We start from the raw sequence: 20,725 nt of genomic DNA on the forward strand, positions 1-20,725 counted from the left end.
TTTATAGATGTGGTGAGAGAGGACATGCAGGTGATGGATGTAACAGAACAAGATGCAGAGGACAGAAAGATATGGAAGAAGATGATCTGCTGTGGTGACCCCTAACAGGAGCAGCTGAAAGAGGAAGAAGTGGTATAAAATAAATTATTGCATAATGAATTTCAACAATGGTATAAATGTTTAGGTTCAGGAACAACAAAAATCAACAAGAAAACTTTTACATGAAGAGGAAATCAACCTTAATTTGAAAAAACAAACTATGGATCAATTTACACAGTTTCTTGAATTTATAAGCTGTTGAAAACTTTGACAGTTATTATTGTATATGGAGTAAAATAGGAGATGTGACGGAGGAAAACATAAGCCAAAAATAAAAAATATAAAACAGCCACCACCATAACATATAGCATTTCACTTTTAATTTATCCAAAGGCTTTGGAAACTTCTTTCTTAAATCACATTACTACAATACACATCATTTTTTTTTACAATTTAACATGTCTTCATGCTTACAAAATTACAGTTTCAAAACTGTTAAGCATTATAAGGCATTCCATAGAACACTCTGACTTGCCTGCATCAAAGCTTTTTTTAAACTGTTTTTTCTTTAAGATTCTGAAATAATATGAATTTATAAAGGTATCTAACGATCACACACACACATACAAACGCACACACTCACACACTTACATAATTCCTCAATCGAAAACAAATCCAACATGCATAGCTCTCTTTATCGCATCAATAAAACAATGTTATTTTTTGGGGCTAGCCCAGTGTTTAAGGTCACAAGAAGACAGAAAGTAAAATACTACAACTAATAATAATCAGAGACAATACAAAATTATGAAAATACAAAAGAATGCATTGTAAGGATGATCTTAATATAATCATAGTATGGCTTATTGTATGTCACAGAAAATACTAGTATTTAGATAAGAAAAATACAATACAATGGTAGAGTCATTTTTTTGGTTGTTACATAAAAAAAGAGAAAAATGACTGTATAAATTTGTATTATTACAAACTGGCATTTAGTGTTTGGTCTAAAGCTGAATTTCAGTTTTAAAAAAAAAACAAAAAAGAAAAAAAAACCTAACCAAAAAACAGTTAAATATTATTAAAGTGGGTGAAAGATGAAACGCATCTTGTTAAATGCAACAATAAAAAATGTCTAAGACACACAATTCTACATTTATTATGGCTCACTGTGAGAACCATTGACTGTGTTGTGAGTTTTATTCACTATGGCATATTTTAATGAAAACCCTACATAGTCATCCGTCTCTACTGCTTAGTGAAATTCAGAAATTTACATAAATGACACAAATGCATTTTTAAAGAATAAATAAGTCAAATTTAGAAAAGATCTCTAAATTTTTATGTGTAAGCTTGCATAAAAGAAGCAAAAAAATGTTACTAGAACACATAAATGCCCCTCCTTCCCTGCAGAGGGTTTGTGGAAATGGAGAAACAAAAACATTTTAAGGTTATTGCTAACTGCCTATATATATATATATATATATATATATATATATATATATATATATATATATATATATATACACACACACACAAATAAAATTATAAGAATGACTTAAGTTTGATTGGACACAGTTCTATTATTTGGATAAGAACATGGGTGAGTACAATACATAGAATAAAGGTGTGCATAATGTAATATAAATACACACATATGGTTACAATAAATGATTGTCTTAAATGAATATCTTGAAATGCACCTTCAGTAGTTTACTTTGCATTGCTAAAGGCCGTTTTATTTATTTATTTTGCAGTGTATTTATAAATATTAGATAGTGCTTTGTTCAAACTGAAGACCATTAAATCTGCATTAACATTTAGTTTCTCTGTGATTAATCAAAAACAAACAAACTCAATGAATAAATGTGAAGATAAAAAGTAAACCCTTGGTATAAAAGCAGAATAGTTTTGAGAATAATTGAATAATATGATACAGACTTATGTAACAGAGTACGTAATCCAACTGAAATAATCAATGTACATAATCAATGGCAAAAACCACATAACTATCAAACAAAAAAAATCAAAATTTAAAATGTTTGGTAACAAGCAAACTGAACATTATCACAGCATTTGAACATCATGGAGGTCCACTTATGACCCCGGGACTCAACACACAATGAGACATGCTTCTGTGTCTCATAGGGAGTCAACTGAGATACTGTTTGGTCTTTACAAAATGGTGTCAGCAGCTTATAGATCACTGTTGCAGTCACGACAAAGAATCTCATCTCTCTCTGGGAAAAAGCCTTTTCCAACTAGTGAGGCTGAGCAACGGGTGCAGATGAAACAGGCCTGGTGCCACTGGCGGTCTTCAAAAGAAATATACTTCCCTCCTCCAAAACCTGCACAAACAAAAGACACTATGAGAAAAAAAATCCCAAATGATAGAAAATATAACAGTTTATGAATTTTTAATATTTTCTTTCAAGAGATAATTTCCTGCAACCTACCATCCCACCACTTCTTCTCTAGGAGACTATTTTGCATCTTAGATTAAATTATAGTAAGTGGAAACTTTTTCGTCTTCTTGAACTGCTACCTGCCATTCACCAAAACCTTTTTTTGACCAACAGTAGCCACCACCCAACTCTCTCATTGTTAGATTCTCTTTATATGCTCATCCCCCTTGTTCCACATTGCCTTCTGCCATCACCGAGTGTGTTTACATGAGCTGTAATAACCTGGTTATTCATAGAAACCCAGTTTCAAAAATTCCATGTACAGTATGTCCTTATACCCGTTAGAGAAACTGGGATATTGATCACTGAGAAACTGGGATTTTTCTGCAAATAACTCAAAATGACACCTTTTATTGGCTAACTAAAAAGATAACAATATACATGCTTTGTAATCTTTTTATTTAGCCAATAAAAGGTGTCATTTTGCTTGACTTCTCACTGAATTCAGAATTCTTTAAATTTATGTTAATGAGCTGAACATCAAGTTCTAAGTTCAGGAACAAAATCTCTGGTGCAGTCTTGGGACTAACACATTAAAAGTACTGCCATAGCCATAGTGGTATCCTTCAATAAGGGCGCGTAAATAAAGGCGAGCTTCAAAAAGGGTGACCTCAATTGGGCGCAGCGAATAAAGGCAAACGCAACAAAATTTATTAGATAAAGGCAATGATTGAACGTATAAAATTATCTACGAACGCCTTTATTCGCCGCGCTCAATTGAGGTCGCCCTTTTGAAGCTCGCCTTTTTGTGCACGCCCTTATTGAATAGAGCCCTGCATAGTCTGATTACTTTTTACAGTAACAAGTAACCTAATGCAATACTTATTTTACAGAAGTAAAAACACTTGTACTGTTATTATCCCAGCAGCACTGGGTATAAGTCAAGAAGCAAATGTACCGAGATGTCATTCCTTTGCAGGGCTCAATTGTACATCCAAGCAGAAAAGACTGTGCTACATGCAAAACAGTAACAGAAACATTAATAAAGTTGTGTTTAATAAATTAGTAAGTATATGTTTAGGTTTCTTCCAGCTATTTGGTATGGACAATTTGAAACTTTGTGAGTTTGTGGCACAGTTGCCTGTGTTCATACTGTGAATCCTGGGGGCTTGGGCTGAGGCTGGAAAAAGAGGATAGATGTTTTTCATTTTGCAGATCATGAAGGACTAAATACATTTATAAAACATGAGAAAATTGTTTTTGACGGTGTTTCTGGTCAGTTTCATGAAGGTTCATATGTGGACTTAATAACAAATACTAAAGAAGATAAAGAAAATCGGGAGTGGTCTCCCCTAGACTTTCTTGTATACTCAGATATGGGGATGGATATTTGAAGAGTAAACTGCAAGACAATGCTTATATTTTTATATTATATACAGTGATCCCTCGCTATATCACACTTCGACTTTCGCGGCTTCACTCTTTCGTGATTTTTTCTCATACACACTTATGTCACTACGCATGCGCTTTCTGAGAACTTTTATCTAAGCCCCACGATGGCTCCTAAATGTGCTGCTTTTTCTAAGCCTTCTGACAATAAAACTAAGAGCCGGAGGAAGATGCTTACTATCCAGGAGAAGGTGAAACTCTTGGAGATGATCAAAGATGGCAATACCCTACAAAAGCCTCCTCGCGCATATGAAAATGACAGCGCCAGCAACTGCCTATCAAGATGTTCTTCAGCCGCGCACCCAGACACCCACTGCCTACTCCTAGTACTCCTTCAGCGGAAGAAGACAACGACACACCTGCTTTAGATACTGCACCACCTGAAGACTCTCCTACTGAGGTCGTGCCTTCATAGGTTAGTGGTTGTGTGTAAGAACTGTGTGTGTGTGTGTAATTAAATATACAGTACAATAATCTACTATATAAAAGCGGTCGGGATTGTCCTTCCGTCCCGTGAGTGCAAAGCGTAGCGGTATTCCGCTTATCACAGACTTACTACTTGTGGCTTGTGGTACGAAGCGACGAGATGTGAGCAGAGTTCTGGTGCTCCCATCATTCCCTTGCTTTTGTGCACGATTCGCTGGAAAAATAGACAAAATTATGTCTCTGGAAATAAATAATGATGATGGAGTACAAATGCCTCACCATGTAGTAAATATCAAGGGAGATGGTGCTTGCTTATTCTCATCTATAGCTTATTTAGTGCATGAAACTCCGTCTTTAGAGGTACAGATTCAGGCTGACACTGTACGACTTTGGACAGGAACTCGAGGGGATAAAAAAACATAACATCGGGAGATGTTATGAATGGGCACTTTGATATTCTCATTCCCTACACTTACATGCCTGATGTACACATGGAGCGCATACAAATTAAGGATAAAAGTCAGTTGCCTTAAAAGGTGGGTGAGCCTAGTAATAATATGATATTTGTAATGTCTAATATGTCTTATTTTCTCTTATTTTGTCTAATATATTGGGTAATACGAGTGTAATGGTGACTAAAGGGTGGTATTTCACGTCTAGAGGGCTCTAATAATGTTAAAAAAACGTATTTAGAAAGTCGTAAACAGGTTTTCTATATTCTAACTGCAAAAATATTCGATTTATAAATAAAGAATCCGACTTCGCGAAAATTCATTTATCATGGTAGAGTCTGGAACGGATTAATCGCAATAAACGAGGGTTCACTGTACATTAAAAAACCATTAACAACATATCAAATCAAATTAATAAAATATTGAACAATTATTATAAAAGTAAAGTTGAATAAATCTCTGCTGCATGAATAAAATGTAAAGTGCCACTTCTGGTTAACGGAAATAATGTTTTGTACCTAATACTTGTATGCAAAATTTGGCTGATCTAAGTGAAAGCGTACTGAAGTTAACGTGTTTACACACAAACACACGCAACCACACACACACACACCCACATATAATTCCAAAAACAGTATTTTCAAACTCAGGGAGGTCTAAAATGTTGAGATTCATCAAAATCTCGAAATGAAATTTTTGGAGGATTCCAATACTTTCCCTATACCTTGTATACGTGAAAGTCAGGGAGGTCTAAAACATTGAGATTCATCAAAATCTTGACATCGAATCTTTGGACGATTACAATACCTTCCCTATACTTTGTATATGAGAAAGTAAAAGTAACTAAACATAAGTAATGAGAATCGAACTAAAGTTACTCAATAGATGCAGGCTCCATGTTTGTTTTCAGACTGACGGTGAATGTTGATGATCTTTTTTATCTTATTTTTTTGACAATGGAGCATTTTTTCAAGGGAGAATTCCATAATTGGACTTCTGCATGTAAATGGAGATTTATAAAAAACAAGGTTTTTGCTTTAACTGGGTTACTCATCTTATCCTGGTTTTGTGTGTGCCTGTAAATGCACTCAGTAAGTGTGATGTTTAATTAGATTACTTATTGTTGCTATGTCACTTTACCTCCTGGAATTTCAGCGTAACTTCCAACAATCCAACAATACAGTCTACTAGAATGTCACACTGTAAACTGCTACAAGAACAAAACATCTATTGGACGTTTCTATACATATTTTACATTAGCAGTTTGCTTATTTGATAGAAATTATCTTCTTTGTTCATCTTAGAATAATGTTCTTTATGATACTGAAGTAAGTGGAACATTGCTATGAAAGCCCTTTGTATGGCTATGTCATGTTTTGATGGCTAGTAGAATTGAAGGAGATGATGCTGAAATGAAAAGCTAGACTTCAAGGTAAAGGCAGGAAACACTATAGAGATGGCTGGAGGCAAAGGGTTAGAAGGTCTAGAAGAGGTGTATGGCTGGGCTGTAGAGGTGTTGAGAGAAACTCAATCTCATGCATGTTTATCAGATATGGGTGAATACAAGTTGCACTGGTGTGAAGGGTAGTCTGCAGGTGGTGACTGTAACCTTTGTAGGAAGTGTATGAGAGGAGTGCAGAATACTGATGTAGTAAGTAAATTTAGATATTCACAATAAAGTTATTTTGGAGAAAATAGGGAAGTTCTTCTACATACTGTAAGTGACATGTAACAGGCAGGGTAAGAGGTACATAGAATGTTGGATGGTTCCCAGACTTTCTTCTGACTTGTAAAGAAGTCTCTCTGCCACTGAAAAATGTATGAAAGCTGTGTGAAGTAGTATGCTATATGGGAGTGAGAAATGACTGATGAAGGTTGAACATGGAACAAAGCTAGACAGAACAGAGATGAGAATGATCAGAAGGATGTGTGAAGTGTCATGGAATGACAGGAAGACAAATGCTGAGTTAAGATAAATACTTAGCGTAGAGGCGACAGGCATCAAGGATGAGGTCCAGAGGGAGGCCAAAGACAACGTGGTTTGAAATGGTGTCAGATTATATGAAAAAAATCGATTGAGTCTCACCCCCTACAACCATGTAGAGTTGAGCAGCAGCCAGACAACCTGTTTAATTTTACAAAATGGACATTAAATTGATGATGACTGCTATTTTAGGTTTACAGTGACTTGTGAGCGAACTCCGAGCTTGGTTCAGAACAGATTAGATTTTTTCCCGTATGAAACAATTACAGCAGTCTTTTCAGTATTCCAACTCGTCTTCTAAAAACATTTCTAGGATTCTGGGTACAAGATGACATTATTACTCATGTTCAATCTTTTGTTCACCTCCGATCCACCTGACCTTACTCCCCTTCCATTTAGTTTCTTTTAAGCAAAATATATCAACTTTCTTTCTCTCCATCATATCAGCTAACACTCTCCCCTTACTAGTCATATTGCCAACATTAAAAATTCCTACCCTCAGTTCCACTCTCTTTACCTTTCTCCTCTCCTCCTGCCTCCGGACATGTCTCCCCCTTCTTCTTCTCCTTCTTTGGCCAACAGTAGCCCAGTTTCTGCCAGCACCCTGATGGCGAACAGTACTAGTGGCGGTTGTTGTTAGCCGGGACTCGACCGATCCGGTATGGAAATGTGTATTGTTATCCGGATATTGATTTGACAAAATTTTACACCGGATGTCCTTAATGACATAACCCTCCCCATTTATTTGGGCTTAGGACCGGCACGAAGAAACACTGGTTTTTGAATCCCCTGTGGCTGAGTTTCTGTAGACTATTAACATGAAGCCTTTAATTTTATTACTGAGAGTCATGTACTGTGGTGAAAAGGAATTTCATGGATTTTCAGCTGTCCAACAAGCTTTAATTTAGAATTATATACTTCAAAAAGTGTGCCCTCCAATGATTCCAATCTTGTGATGGACACTATAAAGATATTTACTGGCTCCCAAAGATCTTGAATTGGATTAATTAGTTTGGAGTATGAATGAATTGACAGGCAGAAAAATGTTAATTTGCCATGATAAACAAGTCACGTGGCAGCATGAAACAGTATCTCATGTTATTGCTTTATTAAAAAATATGGATACTGTTCATAATATTTTGTCATTGTCTATACTGCCTTTCTGAGTATATCCATCCATCCATTTCCTAACTCGCTGAATCCGAATACAGGGTCACGGGGGTCTGCTGGAGCCAATCCCAGCCAACACAGGGCACAAGGCAGGAACCAATCCTGGGCAGGGTGCCAACCCACCGCAGGACACACACAAACACACCCACAAACCAAGCACACACTAGGGCCAATTTAGAATCGCCAATCCACCTAACCGGCATGTCTTTGGATTGTGGAAGGAAACCGGAGCGCCCGGAGGAAACCCACACAGACACGGGGAGAACATGCAAACTCCATGCAGGGAGGACCCGGGAAGCGAACCCGGGTCTCCTAACTGCGAGGCAGCAGCGCTACCACTGCTTTCTGAGTATACATATATCCAAATAAATTGTTCTTTTTAAGTTACTTTTTATTTCACAATGTTAAGGCATTCTGAGTTCCTCTTAAGCTAATTAAAAACAAAATCAAAACCTGGTTAAACCACTGGAAAAACTACAATATTTTTGTAGCTCATGGGAATTTTGTTTTGTTCATAATTATGACTTTTAAATTATTTATAAACTAATTAAGTTGGTCAAACTACAAACTGCATAAACAAAGTCAATATTTGCTTTCTTTTATGCTTTAAGAGTCCATGAACACTGGGCATACCTGTGATGGGTTTGCTGCAGGCATCGCACTTCTTTGCATACAAGTTACCAAAACACTTGAGGCAGTAGGGGTTCTCATCACGAGAAGTGAAATGCTGCCCAGCAAGCTGCGCTTTACAGCCGGTGCAGACAAAACATTCCTTGTGCCATGGCTCATCCCGATAAGTCACTCCACCCTTAGCAAGCACCTGCATTTGGAAGAAGGACATTAGATTTAAAATGATCAAATTGTTGTCATTGAGGGAGCCCAAGATCACAAAGCAACCTGAAATCACCACCCCAGCCTCTTCAGGAAATTAGCCAAACCTCACCTGTTTACAGCGTGTGCAGCGCGGTGCAAACTTGCTTTCATAGCATGGCACACAATAATAATCATCTTTGTCAGGAATGAAGGCCTTTGATCCTATTGGTTGTTTGCAGCTGTTACAAATGAAACATGTTTCATGCCAGGTGCTACCTCCATATTCCAGCTTCCGTGTACCTGGAAGAAAATCAAGGATTAAGACTTTTGCTCTTTGTCCAAACAGTTTTCAACATTAATTACTTTTTAAAAATTAAGTCAAGGACTACAGGTAAATCTAGGTCTACACAGAACAACAGACAATTGGAGCACTTTTTAAAATATTTTTAATAAACTAAACAACTAGGCAAAAATAACCTACATGAAATGTCAAATTGCAGGAAACCAAGAGATACAAAGGATTAACTCAGGAAAACAGCTGGAGAATAATTAACCCTTACGATCACAATAATTAAACCAGTGGGATAAAAGACTTTACTCTGTATACCTGGCATGACTATTTCATCACAGGCAACACATTTTGAAGAGAACTCATTGCAGTAACAGTCATTGCAGAGCAGTTCCTCCTCCTGGCTAGTAAATGGTTCATCTGCCAGAGAGCGATCACAACGGAAGCATCGGAAGCAATGCTCATGGTAGTGACGATCTTCATAGAACAGCTCCTGTTACAAATAAAAGACCAAAAAGATGGTTTAAGTCGATGTTATCATCTACACACAATTTTAACTCTGTGGATATCTTATGAAAGTGTAACCAATACTTCACCCACAAAAATTTGATGATCAGAATTTCATTGTCCCGAAATGGGACACAACTTACTAATCGAGTAAGTGCAATAGAGGATGATTATGATTAGTAGTAGTAGTAGATATTAACTCAAAGAGCCATCCCCTTTGGAGTTTCATGCATGTTGCAAAAATTTATAAGCAATTGAAGAGCAGAAGGAAAGGGCCCTCCCTTGCAATTTTGACTAATTTAAAACAGGATATTTCCTTTAATTCCAGGAAGCAATGCATAAAACTGGGACTCTGTCGGAAGAAAATGGGATGTCTGGTCACCCAACCCAAAAATGTATTTTTCTTATATGTTACTTAGCCCATGTTGTTTTAAGTGATGGCCAAGAAAAACATTTAAACAGAGATAACAAAAACTTATGATAGAACAGTCGTCCATGGAGACCAAAACTGGAGAGCAGCAAACAGTATCAAAAACATTCATTAAAAAAAAAAATATATATATATCATATTATTCATGTCTCATAATAAATATGTCAGTTATCTACCAAAATAATTGCATACCCACAAAAGATCTTTAATTCAAAAGCTCAATTCCATGTAAACACATTTCCTCAAGTATTTAACAATATTTTAGCAAAACATACTTGTGTTTTGCACATTGTGAGCACAGGACTGGATAAATCAAATGTGGATTATGTAACATGAGAATTTTATTTTTCTTTATGGATGTTTTTTGATATCGTTTCCTGTTGTTCACTGTTCGTTGCCATATTCTATCATAATTTTTTTATCTTTGTTCTTCATGAAAATATTACATTATAATTTATTTTGGCCATCACTATGAAACATATGGGAAAGTAACATATAAAAAAAATCTCAAGGGGGTGGGGGAATTCCTTTAATTAGAGTTGTCAGTGGTTGTCATTTGAACTAACATATTAAACAAAGAGTTGTATTCTTTGATAAGCTATCTTTACACTCTAAAAACCACTTGCCCTGTGTCATTCTGGCTAGTATCATACTAAATAACACATCCCATAGGATGGCAGAGTGTTTTTGGGGTTGCCAACACTATTGTTTAATGATTGACCAGAGAGGCCTCTGCTCTATCTGACTAAGTTACAAGCCTCAGATGCCATCTGTTAGGCCAACAATTTGTAAGCAGTTGTAAGGCAAGACACTCCTGAAATGTGCAATTCTGAGTATTGCAGCACTTCAATAATGTGCTCTATCAATAGTATGATATACAGCTTTACTTTTCATCTTTGTATATATTCAATCCTTCCTTCCCCTTTACCCAAAATAATGATATTAGGAAGAAACAATCAAAAAGAAAAAGCATAAAATCTGGGCTTGATCAGAGAACTTAAAAAATAAGAGCTATATCCAAGAAAGGTTGTCACATTTTGTTGAATAGCTGGAAAGATCCCCTGAGTAAACTTTTCCCCCCATTTTTGAATACCACAACAGGTCAGATCATCATTCTTCAATAATTATTCTAATGTTCTGGCCTTTGTCACATTGTTTGCTCGCTGACTAATCTCACTGAAATGGAAGAACCACTTAGTCACTGTGAAGTCGAGTGGCTCCAAAAAAAACAGTTTACAGCTGTCTGTGCTGCTTAAGCTATACAAACTTGAGAAAAGCCTGCTGCTTTTTATGCCCTGTGTCTAGCTATGGAGCTTTTCCAGTCTTACACATTTTAATAAATACAAAACAGCATCTCTAAATATAAAACCATTAGGTTAAAACTTTTAAAACAACACATACATTTCTCTGTTTTTCCTCATTTTTGCTTTTGTGATCTGCTGACATATTCATGTTAGAGAGTTGTTCCTACATATTGTTATGTAGAATCAATGCCTTTGCTAGATTCATTTTGTGGAGTCTTGTGCAATGGAGTTTTGTGCCTGGATGGCTGTAGGTAGCAATGAAGTTCAATCAATACTGAACATACATGCATTCAAAAGACTTTACATCCATATACAAAACCTACTTATTCATTTCTACTTTTTATTTTTATGCTTGTGTTTCAATTTATTAAGTCTTGTGTGTTTTTCACTATTGTGCTGTATCAGTCTGTGAGAAATGCCAAGAACTCTCTTTGTTTCAAGTGATTTCCAGCCAAATTCCTAATTACACAATGATAAGTTTCTCCTACCAAAACTTTATTATCTTAAAAGTTATCAAAAGCATGACCACACCCTGGCACTTGAAAACCTCATCACTGCTGGACCTTGAACATGCTGGAGCAGTACCAATGTTGACTAGGTTAACTCTGGGACATTGAAATAGTGGCCCTCCATAACCTTTCACCCTCCCAGCATCAAAGCACTTGGAGAAGATGACAGCAGGAACACAAAAAAGGAGAGAGACAGAGAGTGTCCATGCCACTACTGTACAAGTACATTCAATCTGGTGCATTCCAATGGTGTTTTCCTGGCAGATCCTAACATGGATTATAGGACTGATTGTTCACTGCAAGCTAATTGTAGTTATTTTAGTACCATTATGACTTTGAGATACTGTGATACTCATATTGTGATACTATAATCAGAACTACCTTTCCATGGTGTATTCCCCAACATTGAACTTAGTCCATTTCTTGGATTTCCCAATACTGAACCCAATCCATTTACGTAGCCAACTGCTCCCTGCCGAACACAGTTACTCTGAAAAGTTCCATTAAATATAAACACAAATGAGGTTCTGTTAAATATTTTATATCATGTTTTAAGTGAGTAAAGATGGATTTTTGGCTTCATATATTAGTTAGACACTAATAACATAGTCATTTCTCACAGCTTAAAGCCACTTCATTCAAGCTCTCAAGGCCAAATGACCAAAGTGGTTCAAACGATGGTTGCACTGTCCTTTCTTCAGGTGGAGTTAATGATAAGAACCATCCTAGATTTCACACAGTTTAGAAATAACTGGACTTTGTAATACAAAAAAAAAAAAAGAATACATAAATAAATGCTCATCTAATTTTATTTTGCATTCATTCTTCATGTTGAAAGGGCATAATAGTAATGGGTCAAGTTGGTGATTTTTTTAATCCATATAAATGGTATCTGGCCCTTCCAAAGGGATTTCTAGATGCTGGCAGATATATAGCAGTCCCTCCACCATGTTCTAGTTCGCAGATCAGTGGACTGTACTCAGTACACTTCAAATGAGAGGAGCCCAGAAGGTAATTCTCATGAGGTATCCAAACTATTTGAACTAGAACACATTAAGCCATCAGACCTCTAATCCAAAGTCATTCTTGGTTGTCTAGTTCCTTAACTGGTCATTTCAGTAAGCTCAGTCACCATGTGATGACACCTTTCTTTAGCTGCTATTCAAAGCAGAAGAACATGGGAGTGGATTGGGACATAGTTTGCATGGTAAACTGAAAGATTTTCTAGAGCCTTCTAGGTCTCATTTCGCAATCACTATCCAGTTAATCCACTGCCCTCAATTACAGTTGCTTTGACATAAATGTCTCCAGTTAGGGCAGCGGCTCCCTCTTCATTTGCAAACAATAATCTTCAACTCAGACTTGAAGACTGAGGTTCTTATCCTTCACTTAACATTTGCCTATAAACTAGTCCAGAGCACCATGGAGATTACAATCAGATAAAACCAAAAGGATACCAGGATCCCCAAAACAAGGAGATGCAACATTTGCGTTTCCACAGTCAAACTAAAATTCTTCTGGTTTCAGCTGCACCATAATAACCACTTCACTTAAATCATGAACAGAACAGGAGATGAGATGCACCCTTAACTGAGTCTTACACATGAAAGCAGTCAGCTATGTTGCTCTGCAAGCATAAGGATCAAATGACACTCATCTGTGGCTCTAAAACTCCATACACCTGCATTATCCTCCCCCAGATATCACAATGTCTGATAAAGCAAGACTGACATTCTATAAGCTACCAGTTATCTGTATTAGGACAAAAAGCTGCTTCATTGTTCTACAGCATGCCAGATCCAGGGTAGGCGAGTCACTGTTCCTTGGGAAGTAATCAGGATCCAGAGCCAATTTTTTGTTTAAGTGCAAGTAAAACTACATTAAAATGATACTTATTAATCTCTCACACAAGTACAAAAATCAGCCTTTCACTACAGAAAGGGCTTTTCAACCAGAAAAGGTCTTTTTCCAATTGTCAGTCCATCTAAATCTGTCCATAAATACTTGTTATGGCTGACCACCACCCCTCTGCTTTTTAGGGTGGTTTGGGCTATTTTAATCACTAAGTCTTCAAACTCTTAAGAGCAAACACCTCCTCCAGAATGGGTCCTAGAGATGTTTAGTTATCTTTGCTTCACGTGAGGTTAGCCTAATTTTAACAAGTAATATCACTGGGTTGAAATTTTGAATTTTTGTCTAGCCAGTTTGCCAGGGGTAATTTTCAAAGAATACAAAGCATAGTTGTAAAAATCCCCGCATGCAAATCCCTTCACCATGCCAAAAATAATGGGAAACTAAATTATAACTGTTTTATTTTACTGTTCCATTGTCTATAATTCACACATTACTCTGCATAAACCAATGCCTACTTGAGTCTTAATATTATTGTGTACTTTTAACTTCTAGGCCAAAGTGCTTTATGACATAATGGATTTATTTTGTGATCAACATTAGAAGTTTTCCACTACTCAGTTCCTTTAGAAGAACTTTATTCCAGTTACACCATGTAAAATAAATAAATAAAAAATAAATAAATAAATATGAGAGCCAGGTGATGGGAAAAGTTGGGTTACGAGGTCACCCATGGGCAGATGGACAATGTTTAGTGGCACCGAGTGTACTGTCTCTAAGGAGTAATATAGATGGCACTGTACTGTCTAGATTGTAGTGCTTTATATATAAAGGAGGACCAGGCTGGAATATTATAAATACCACTGTTAGGGATGTCACCTATATGATTCTACGTAACTACTGCTTCATTAGGAGTAAGCATTTAAGATTCACCTTCCATTCAGAGACTGCACCCCTTGATTATAAGAAAGCCATTTTCCAAAGTAATTGTAAGGTAAACAGTTTGTTCCTTCAGGATCATGTGAAAACTCTGGATGGACTGCCTAAAATACCCAACAATAGGTAAAAGACGACAGTGTCCAAAAAGTAATAGGAACACATATCTGATAGCAGCATTCCTTTTCTGAATGGTATTATGGGCTTAGTTAATATATTTATTGACTCTCAAGTGATTTCCACTCTTTGGTTTTAATGTAATACCATACATACTCAGGCAGGTAATACAGTATGAGTAATAGAATTTCCATTTTCTGGTTAATTAGAGCAGAAACTTGTAATGCTCTGTTATTTAGCCAATTGTGCAAACACTGGATATAAATTTTGAGTTTTTGCAGGTGGGCTACAACTGTTGCCAGCTTTTTAAAACAACAAATGGTGATATTACTATTCTGAAAGGTATAACACATGATGAATACTACTTACAACTGTTTGGTGGGCCAATGAATGGATGCAGGGAGTGCACACAAATCTAAGTGTGGGGAATGTCACAATCCTGCATCTACTATAAATGACACCAGGCTGCAGTGATGGTACGTGCTTTTGTTTTTTGTTTGGTCTATTCAATTGTTTCTGTTGGTTGTCCTTTTACAGAATTGTGAACTGTCCATTGTGTAAAAGCAAACACCCACTGAAATTTGAATAGGGAAAGACACATGATTGACAGTTGGGACTTTCTGTTTCCAGTAAAAAGATTTTCAGATATAAATACATATATATATACGTATGCATATATCTTATATATAAACATCTACGTGTGGAAGTGTGTGTGTCTATTCAACCTGGAATTGAGAAGTGGAGTCGGGGGAAGTGCTTCACCTCTGAGAATAAGCAAGTGAGGCCGGCACATCGGCAAAACGAATCCTCCTAGGAGAGAGATGCTCAGAGTAGTTCCTTTTAATTACCTGACATCTCTACATTTCAATTTTTTCTGATGATTTCAATAGTTTCTAGGACCAGGCTTACACAGCTAGTGCACGCGGCTGGGGCTGGAGACGCCCAGAAGGACCGGAAGAGGGGCTATGCCTCCTCCAGACCACAAGAGGGCAGCCGCCCTGGATGGTATGGGGACCACGGGAACATAACTTGGAAGCTCAACCCTATAGGGGCCCGTGGTCACCGCCAGGGGGCGCCCGGATGCCTGTAGAGCCCTGGCCCTCAGAACTTCTGCCACACACGGAAGTGCTAGGGGGAAGAAAACCAGGGACACCCGGAGTACTTCCGGGTGCACAGCCGGTACTTCCGCCACACCAGGGAGTGCCGGCAGTCATTTATTGGGACGCACCTGGAGCCCGTCCGGGTGATTATAAAAGGGGCCGCCTCCCTCCATTCGATGGCTGGAGTTGGGAGGAAGAGAGACAGAGCTTGAGAGGAGGGGAGAGGAGAGGAGGCGGAACTGAGAAAGAGAGGCATTGGAAGGGCCTGGACTTTGGGGAAGTACTGGGGTTGTTTGTGCACACACATATACACACCACACACACACACATTATATATATAATATAAAATATGTATATGAGAGATTGGGGGCTTTAGACCTTAGATGTCTTTCTTAAAATCTTGATCTCTTTCTACAAACCCCTTCACCTTGATTTTACTTGCTAAGACAGTTTTTGATGAGTGATTTCCAGAATCCACCTCATCATAGTTCTAGACAATCACATTTTCTTTGGCTTCTACCTGGAAAATGCTTAACATTTCACATCTGCTGGGACTTAGAATGGTGAGATTGTTTTGTTTCTTTCTAGTCCATTTACTTTGGGATAGTGCCATCATTTCAGCCAGTCTTTTTGAATTCATTTTACTTCAAGGAATTAGGCTGGTTTCATCATTTTACACCATCTTCTGTTATAATTCCAGACCAGACTTTGTGTGTGTTTGGCTTAAGGAATTTTTTTTTGTATGTAATGTACATGATATTTATTTGGGAATATTTAAAATTTTAATTGTATTTAGTGTTTATTAGTTCAGAAAAAAAGGGAAAGAAATTTTCTGGTGTATATAAATATTAGGTTGTTTGTCTTATTTATTAATATTATTTGTCACTTTCTATTATCTCTGTTTAAATGTATTCATCTTTCTTTACAATATATTCACCATTCACTTTTATATTTTATGATTTTATGTCTTTGCCTCATCGGCTAGGGAAATGAGAGGAGGAAACTTGTAGTGAGAGGAATACAGTGTTGACTTGGCCTAGTCTGACTCTTTTTTAGGTCTTTGGCTTAGAAGCGAAGCAGCCAGCCAAGATGTTTCGAGACAGTCGTTACAAGTTGACCAAGCATCAGAGGTCTAAAAGCAGGCAAGTTTAACTATAAACAGGGGTAATGTTAAGGAGAAAGGTGGCATAGAAAACTGTGGTCGCTTGCTTTAGGCTAGCACAGCTTCCTACCACAGCAAGCCAAGGGACATTCTTCACTGAAGGCATGAGACGAGTCAGGTAGTTGGAGATTAGGGTGCAATACTACTGCTTAAAGTAGGTCCATGCCATTAGTCTCATTCTCTTTGACAGCTACTTTATGTTTTCTCCAGTCATAAGGAAGATCTTCACATCAATATCTATGCATAAATATTCTGTCTCCAGAAACAATGTTAAATCAGACATTGCAATATTAAACTGTAAAATAAATATTAAGCTACTCAAATATCCATTTTAACACAGAGGACTCCCACTTCATCTAATACACCAGTGCTACATATGCTCTCCTATACATTTTGTATACAATGCAACCTGTTTATACCACAGGAATACTTAATACTTGGTAATATATATCTTTGATCACTACTGGCACTTTCATATGCCTACTAGATTAGCTCAGTTCCTTTACTTCCTGCCACTGTGATAAGCGCATAATTTAAAAGTTCCCTTTGACATCTATCTACCTTTACTTAATTGTCTTCAGTTCACTATAGATTTGGAGGAAGACTGTCTCCTGCCTTCCATATCATTTTATACCTCAATCTACAGTATACTGAAACTTCACTTTTCCTGAAGAGTATGCAAGGCAAGATGTGTTAGGCAGACAAACTAACCAGGCGTCACCAGCTCTACCAGGGCTCAACTGGCAAGATGGCATTTCTTACTAGGCACAGACAAAATCAGTCAGGGTCAGGTTTTGCAATGTTGTTATTTGTACCAAGGGTAGCAAAAAAATCCAGTTAGAACTGGAACGTAAAGAATTTTAGCCAGGGGATTGTTTTGCAATAAAATGGAATTAGTGTGAAAGACAAAATAAATAGTTTATGAATAAGACTACAGAGACAGAATCACACAGAACACTGTCTTGTCTCCCGGAGTCCTCTGCTAGCAGACTTGAGGATCAGGAAGTACAAATTTAGCACAAACTGAAAACAACAGTAGCAGTTGTTGAACAACCAAGAGATAAAGAGATACTTTATTTATTCCAAGTGCTACACATAATATATTCAATGTGAAATAGTAAATATAACCATAATCTAATTCAAATTGATATATAAAATGGCAGTCTTTAGACTACCCTGTCAATTAATTTTAGCCAGCTTTTACAAGCAAATAACAGCAACACTGGATAAAGATGCTGAATGGAAAGCAAGACACCATGCTCTGACTTGGTGCTGAAAACTGGTTTCTGCTCACCCTGGCATCGTGTCCAATCAACTCTTTGCACTCTTCACAAGTGTTTGCAAATAGTGTGTCGTAGCATGGGATGCAGTAAGGGTTGTCCTCTGCTTGAATGTACTTCCTGCCATATAAGGACTCCTTGCAGTTGTCACAATCAAATCGTTCACTCATTTTGTTAAAAACCTGTGAGGAAAAAACAGATAAATATTAACTGCTGCTCCTTTAGATGCACAGTGATCTTTATTTGAGATGATAAATACATGAAATGCTCACCCATTTTTTAGCAAACATTGGACTTTTTTGAAGCACAACTTGGGACCAAAGTTTAACTCTATATAATAGATGGTGGATACTTTACCAAAGATAGTTTACAAGATGAGGATATAGTACAACTGTTAACAGGTATTCTGTACAACTGGAAGTACAATCAGGTAGAGGGACTTGATTGTGATCAGACAGAGAGGTTCTTAAATGGGAATTGAAACAGCAGACCCCATGGTTTTTCAGCTTTATAAATCATTTTGTAATAAAACAATATTGCAGACATAAAATATTTTCATTGTGAACTTTGATCTATTCAGTGATGTCTAAGTACTGATGCAGGCACTGACCCCACCAAATCTCAATGAATTTTTACTTTACATAGCTTTTTGCACTATCACAAGGCACACTACATTGCTATACCAGATTTAACAACTGAACAGCACAGCTATTAGAAATAAAAACAGAAATAGAAGTGTATCTGGAAATGGAAAGAAGGATCAAAAACAAGCTTGTGATCTAACCCAGCATCTTTGATAATTATTTTATTATAGCGTGCAAAATTATACCTAAAGAAAGACTAAACTGTTCTACAAAGATAAAAAAACACAGAGAAATTCAAATTAGTCTCACCAACACAGTGTAGCATAAATGCAAATAAGACTAAGTTGGAATTTTTTTTTTCCGAAAACATGTGCCAATGTAGATAATGACAGTAATTTCTTCTATGTTAGAGTAACATTGCTTCACATTAGCAGATGTGTCTCTCATCTTTGGTGTGTGTTTAGAATTAAGATCTGTTATTATCTTCTGGTGTAGGTGGAGGAAGAAGCATTTTCTATACAATTTAGCTAAACAGTCTCAGAAGTGTATTTCTCTGGATATTTGCAGTATTCAAAAATCAAATTAAATTTAATGTCTGCTGCATGCACTAGCTTGCATTACATAGCAGGGCCAAGGAAAGCAGAAAACTGCAGGAATGTTGATGCCATGATGTGTTCACTAAGGCTGTCAAGTAAGTTTTAATGGGCAAGGATTCTGTTACGAAATGGGAAGAGAAACCCAACTGAGCATCAAGTAAATGATTCACTTTTTTTTTTTATTGTGTATGTTAACTGACTGGCTTTGATGTATGAAAAGTATGTTATAACTGCCTAACCATGTCTGTGATAGTCTCAGTAGATGTTCAAAATTTTGTTTTGCTGAATAAAACATTTACATTTCCTTGAGCACATCTTTTAACCTTATCTGAGGCCAAGATCACAATCTAAACACACCAGTGAAGACAGCGAGAAGTAAAAAGTAACACTAAACTGCACTGCACACCACACAGAGAACTCTGGGACCCACTGACATGAAGCAGCAGAAGGAAAGTGCATCTGTAACTAACATGACAGACAGATGGGACTTTATATAAAATTGCATTTTTAATAATAGAACTGGCTTTGTAAAATCCTGGGTAAGACATAGGGTTTTTGTCCTGCGTATGACGTTAAACTGCATCTGGCCCCGCAAGCTCTGGCCCGCCCAACTTACAGGGAAATCTTGGGGATTGGTTGCAGGATTGTCACTTCAGCCACCATAAAAACTTAATGCAGCTCCAAAATGACTTACAGGACTACTTTCTGCTCTGCACAGGAGCAGCTCTGCAGCCTGCTCACATTACAAAGGGGAAGGTTGAAAGCCCTTGGGAGCCTCATCCCAGGAAGAGTCAAAACCGTTGAAGAGCCAATGGGGTCAGGACTGTGGGAGATCAGAACTGGTGTGGTGCTGAGGCATTGCCCGGCGCACGGTAAAAATTGGGTCCCAATTTGAGGTGGCCCATTCGGCTAAGTGAGTGGAACATCTCGTCTCTCTGGCAGCTCTGCAGTTTATTTTGTAAACTAGTGGCAGCACTCTCTGGGGTTTGGAGACCTGGGATAAACCAGATCTCTGTAGGTGGGTACACCTTTCATTAGTCTGGTCGCTCCGATTGCTGTCACACTCAGGAAGTAGCTGTTGCTGTGGCGGATTGGCTCTTTCTGATGGCATCTGATGTTGCTCCTTTCAAGAAGTGTATTATGAGACTCAGATTAAGGCACTCTCTAGGTATCTTGTCTGTTGTCTCAGTGTATGTATGCTCTGACCACGGTGAGTGATGTCTTGGTGAGGAAGACATTTTATTTTCAACTTTGCTCAGTGGTTGATGGGTGCCAGTGAGGCGACACTCCTTTGGTCATGGATGACTTCAGTGCAAACATCG

The 20,725-nt window shown here is 37.4% G+C and overlaps 1 protein-coding gene across 1 annotated transcript in view; it reads right to left on the minus strand.

Annotated features, from left to right (window-relative positions):
• Positions 1 to 1,546: 1,546 nt before the first annotated feature.
• Positions 1,547 to 20,725, minus strand: part of fhl3a (four and a half LIM domains 3a) — an 88,490-nt gene continuing 69,311 nt past the window's right edge. The window contains exons 2-6 of the mRNA XM_039739984.1: positions 18,238 to 18,405; positions 9,346 to 9,520; positions 8,869 to 9,038; positions 8,559 to 8,745; positions 1,547 to 2,387 (exon numbers count right to left, since the gene is read on the minus strand). Of these exons, the coding sequence (XP_039595918.1) occupies positions 2,236 to 2,387; positions 8,559 to 8,745; positions 8,869 to 9,038; positions 9,346 to 9,520; positions 18,238 to 18,393 (840 nt within the window). The 5' untranslated portion in view covers positions 18,394 to 18,405 and the 3' untranslated portion in view covers positions 1,547 to 2,235. The remainder of the gene's footprint in view (positions 2,388 to 8,558; positions 8,746 to 8,868; positions 9,039 to 9,345; positions 9,521 to 18,237; positions 18,406 to 20,725) is intronic.

The sequence above is a fragment of the Polypterus senegalus genome, chromosome 17 (assembly GCF_016835505.1).
Source record: "Polypterus senegalus isolate Bchr_013 chromosome 17, ASM1683550v1, whole genome shotgun sequence".
NCBI classification, from domain to species: domain Eukaryota; kingdom Metazoa; phylum Chordata; class Cladistia; order Polypteriformes; family Polypteridae; genus Polypterus; species Polypterus senegalus.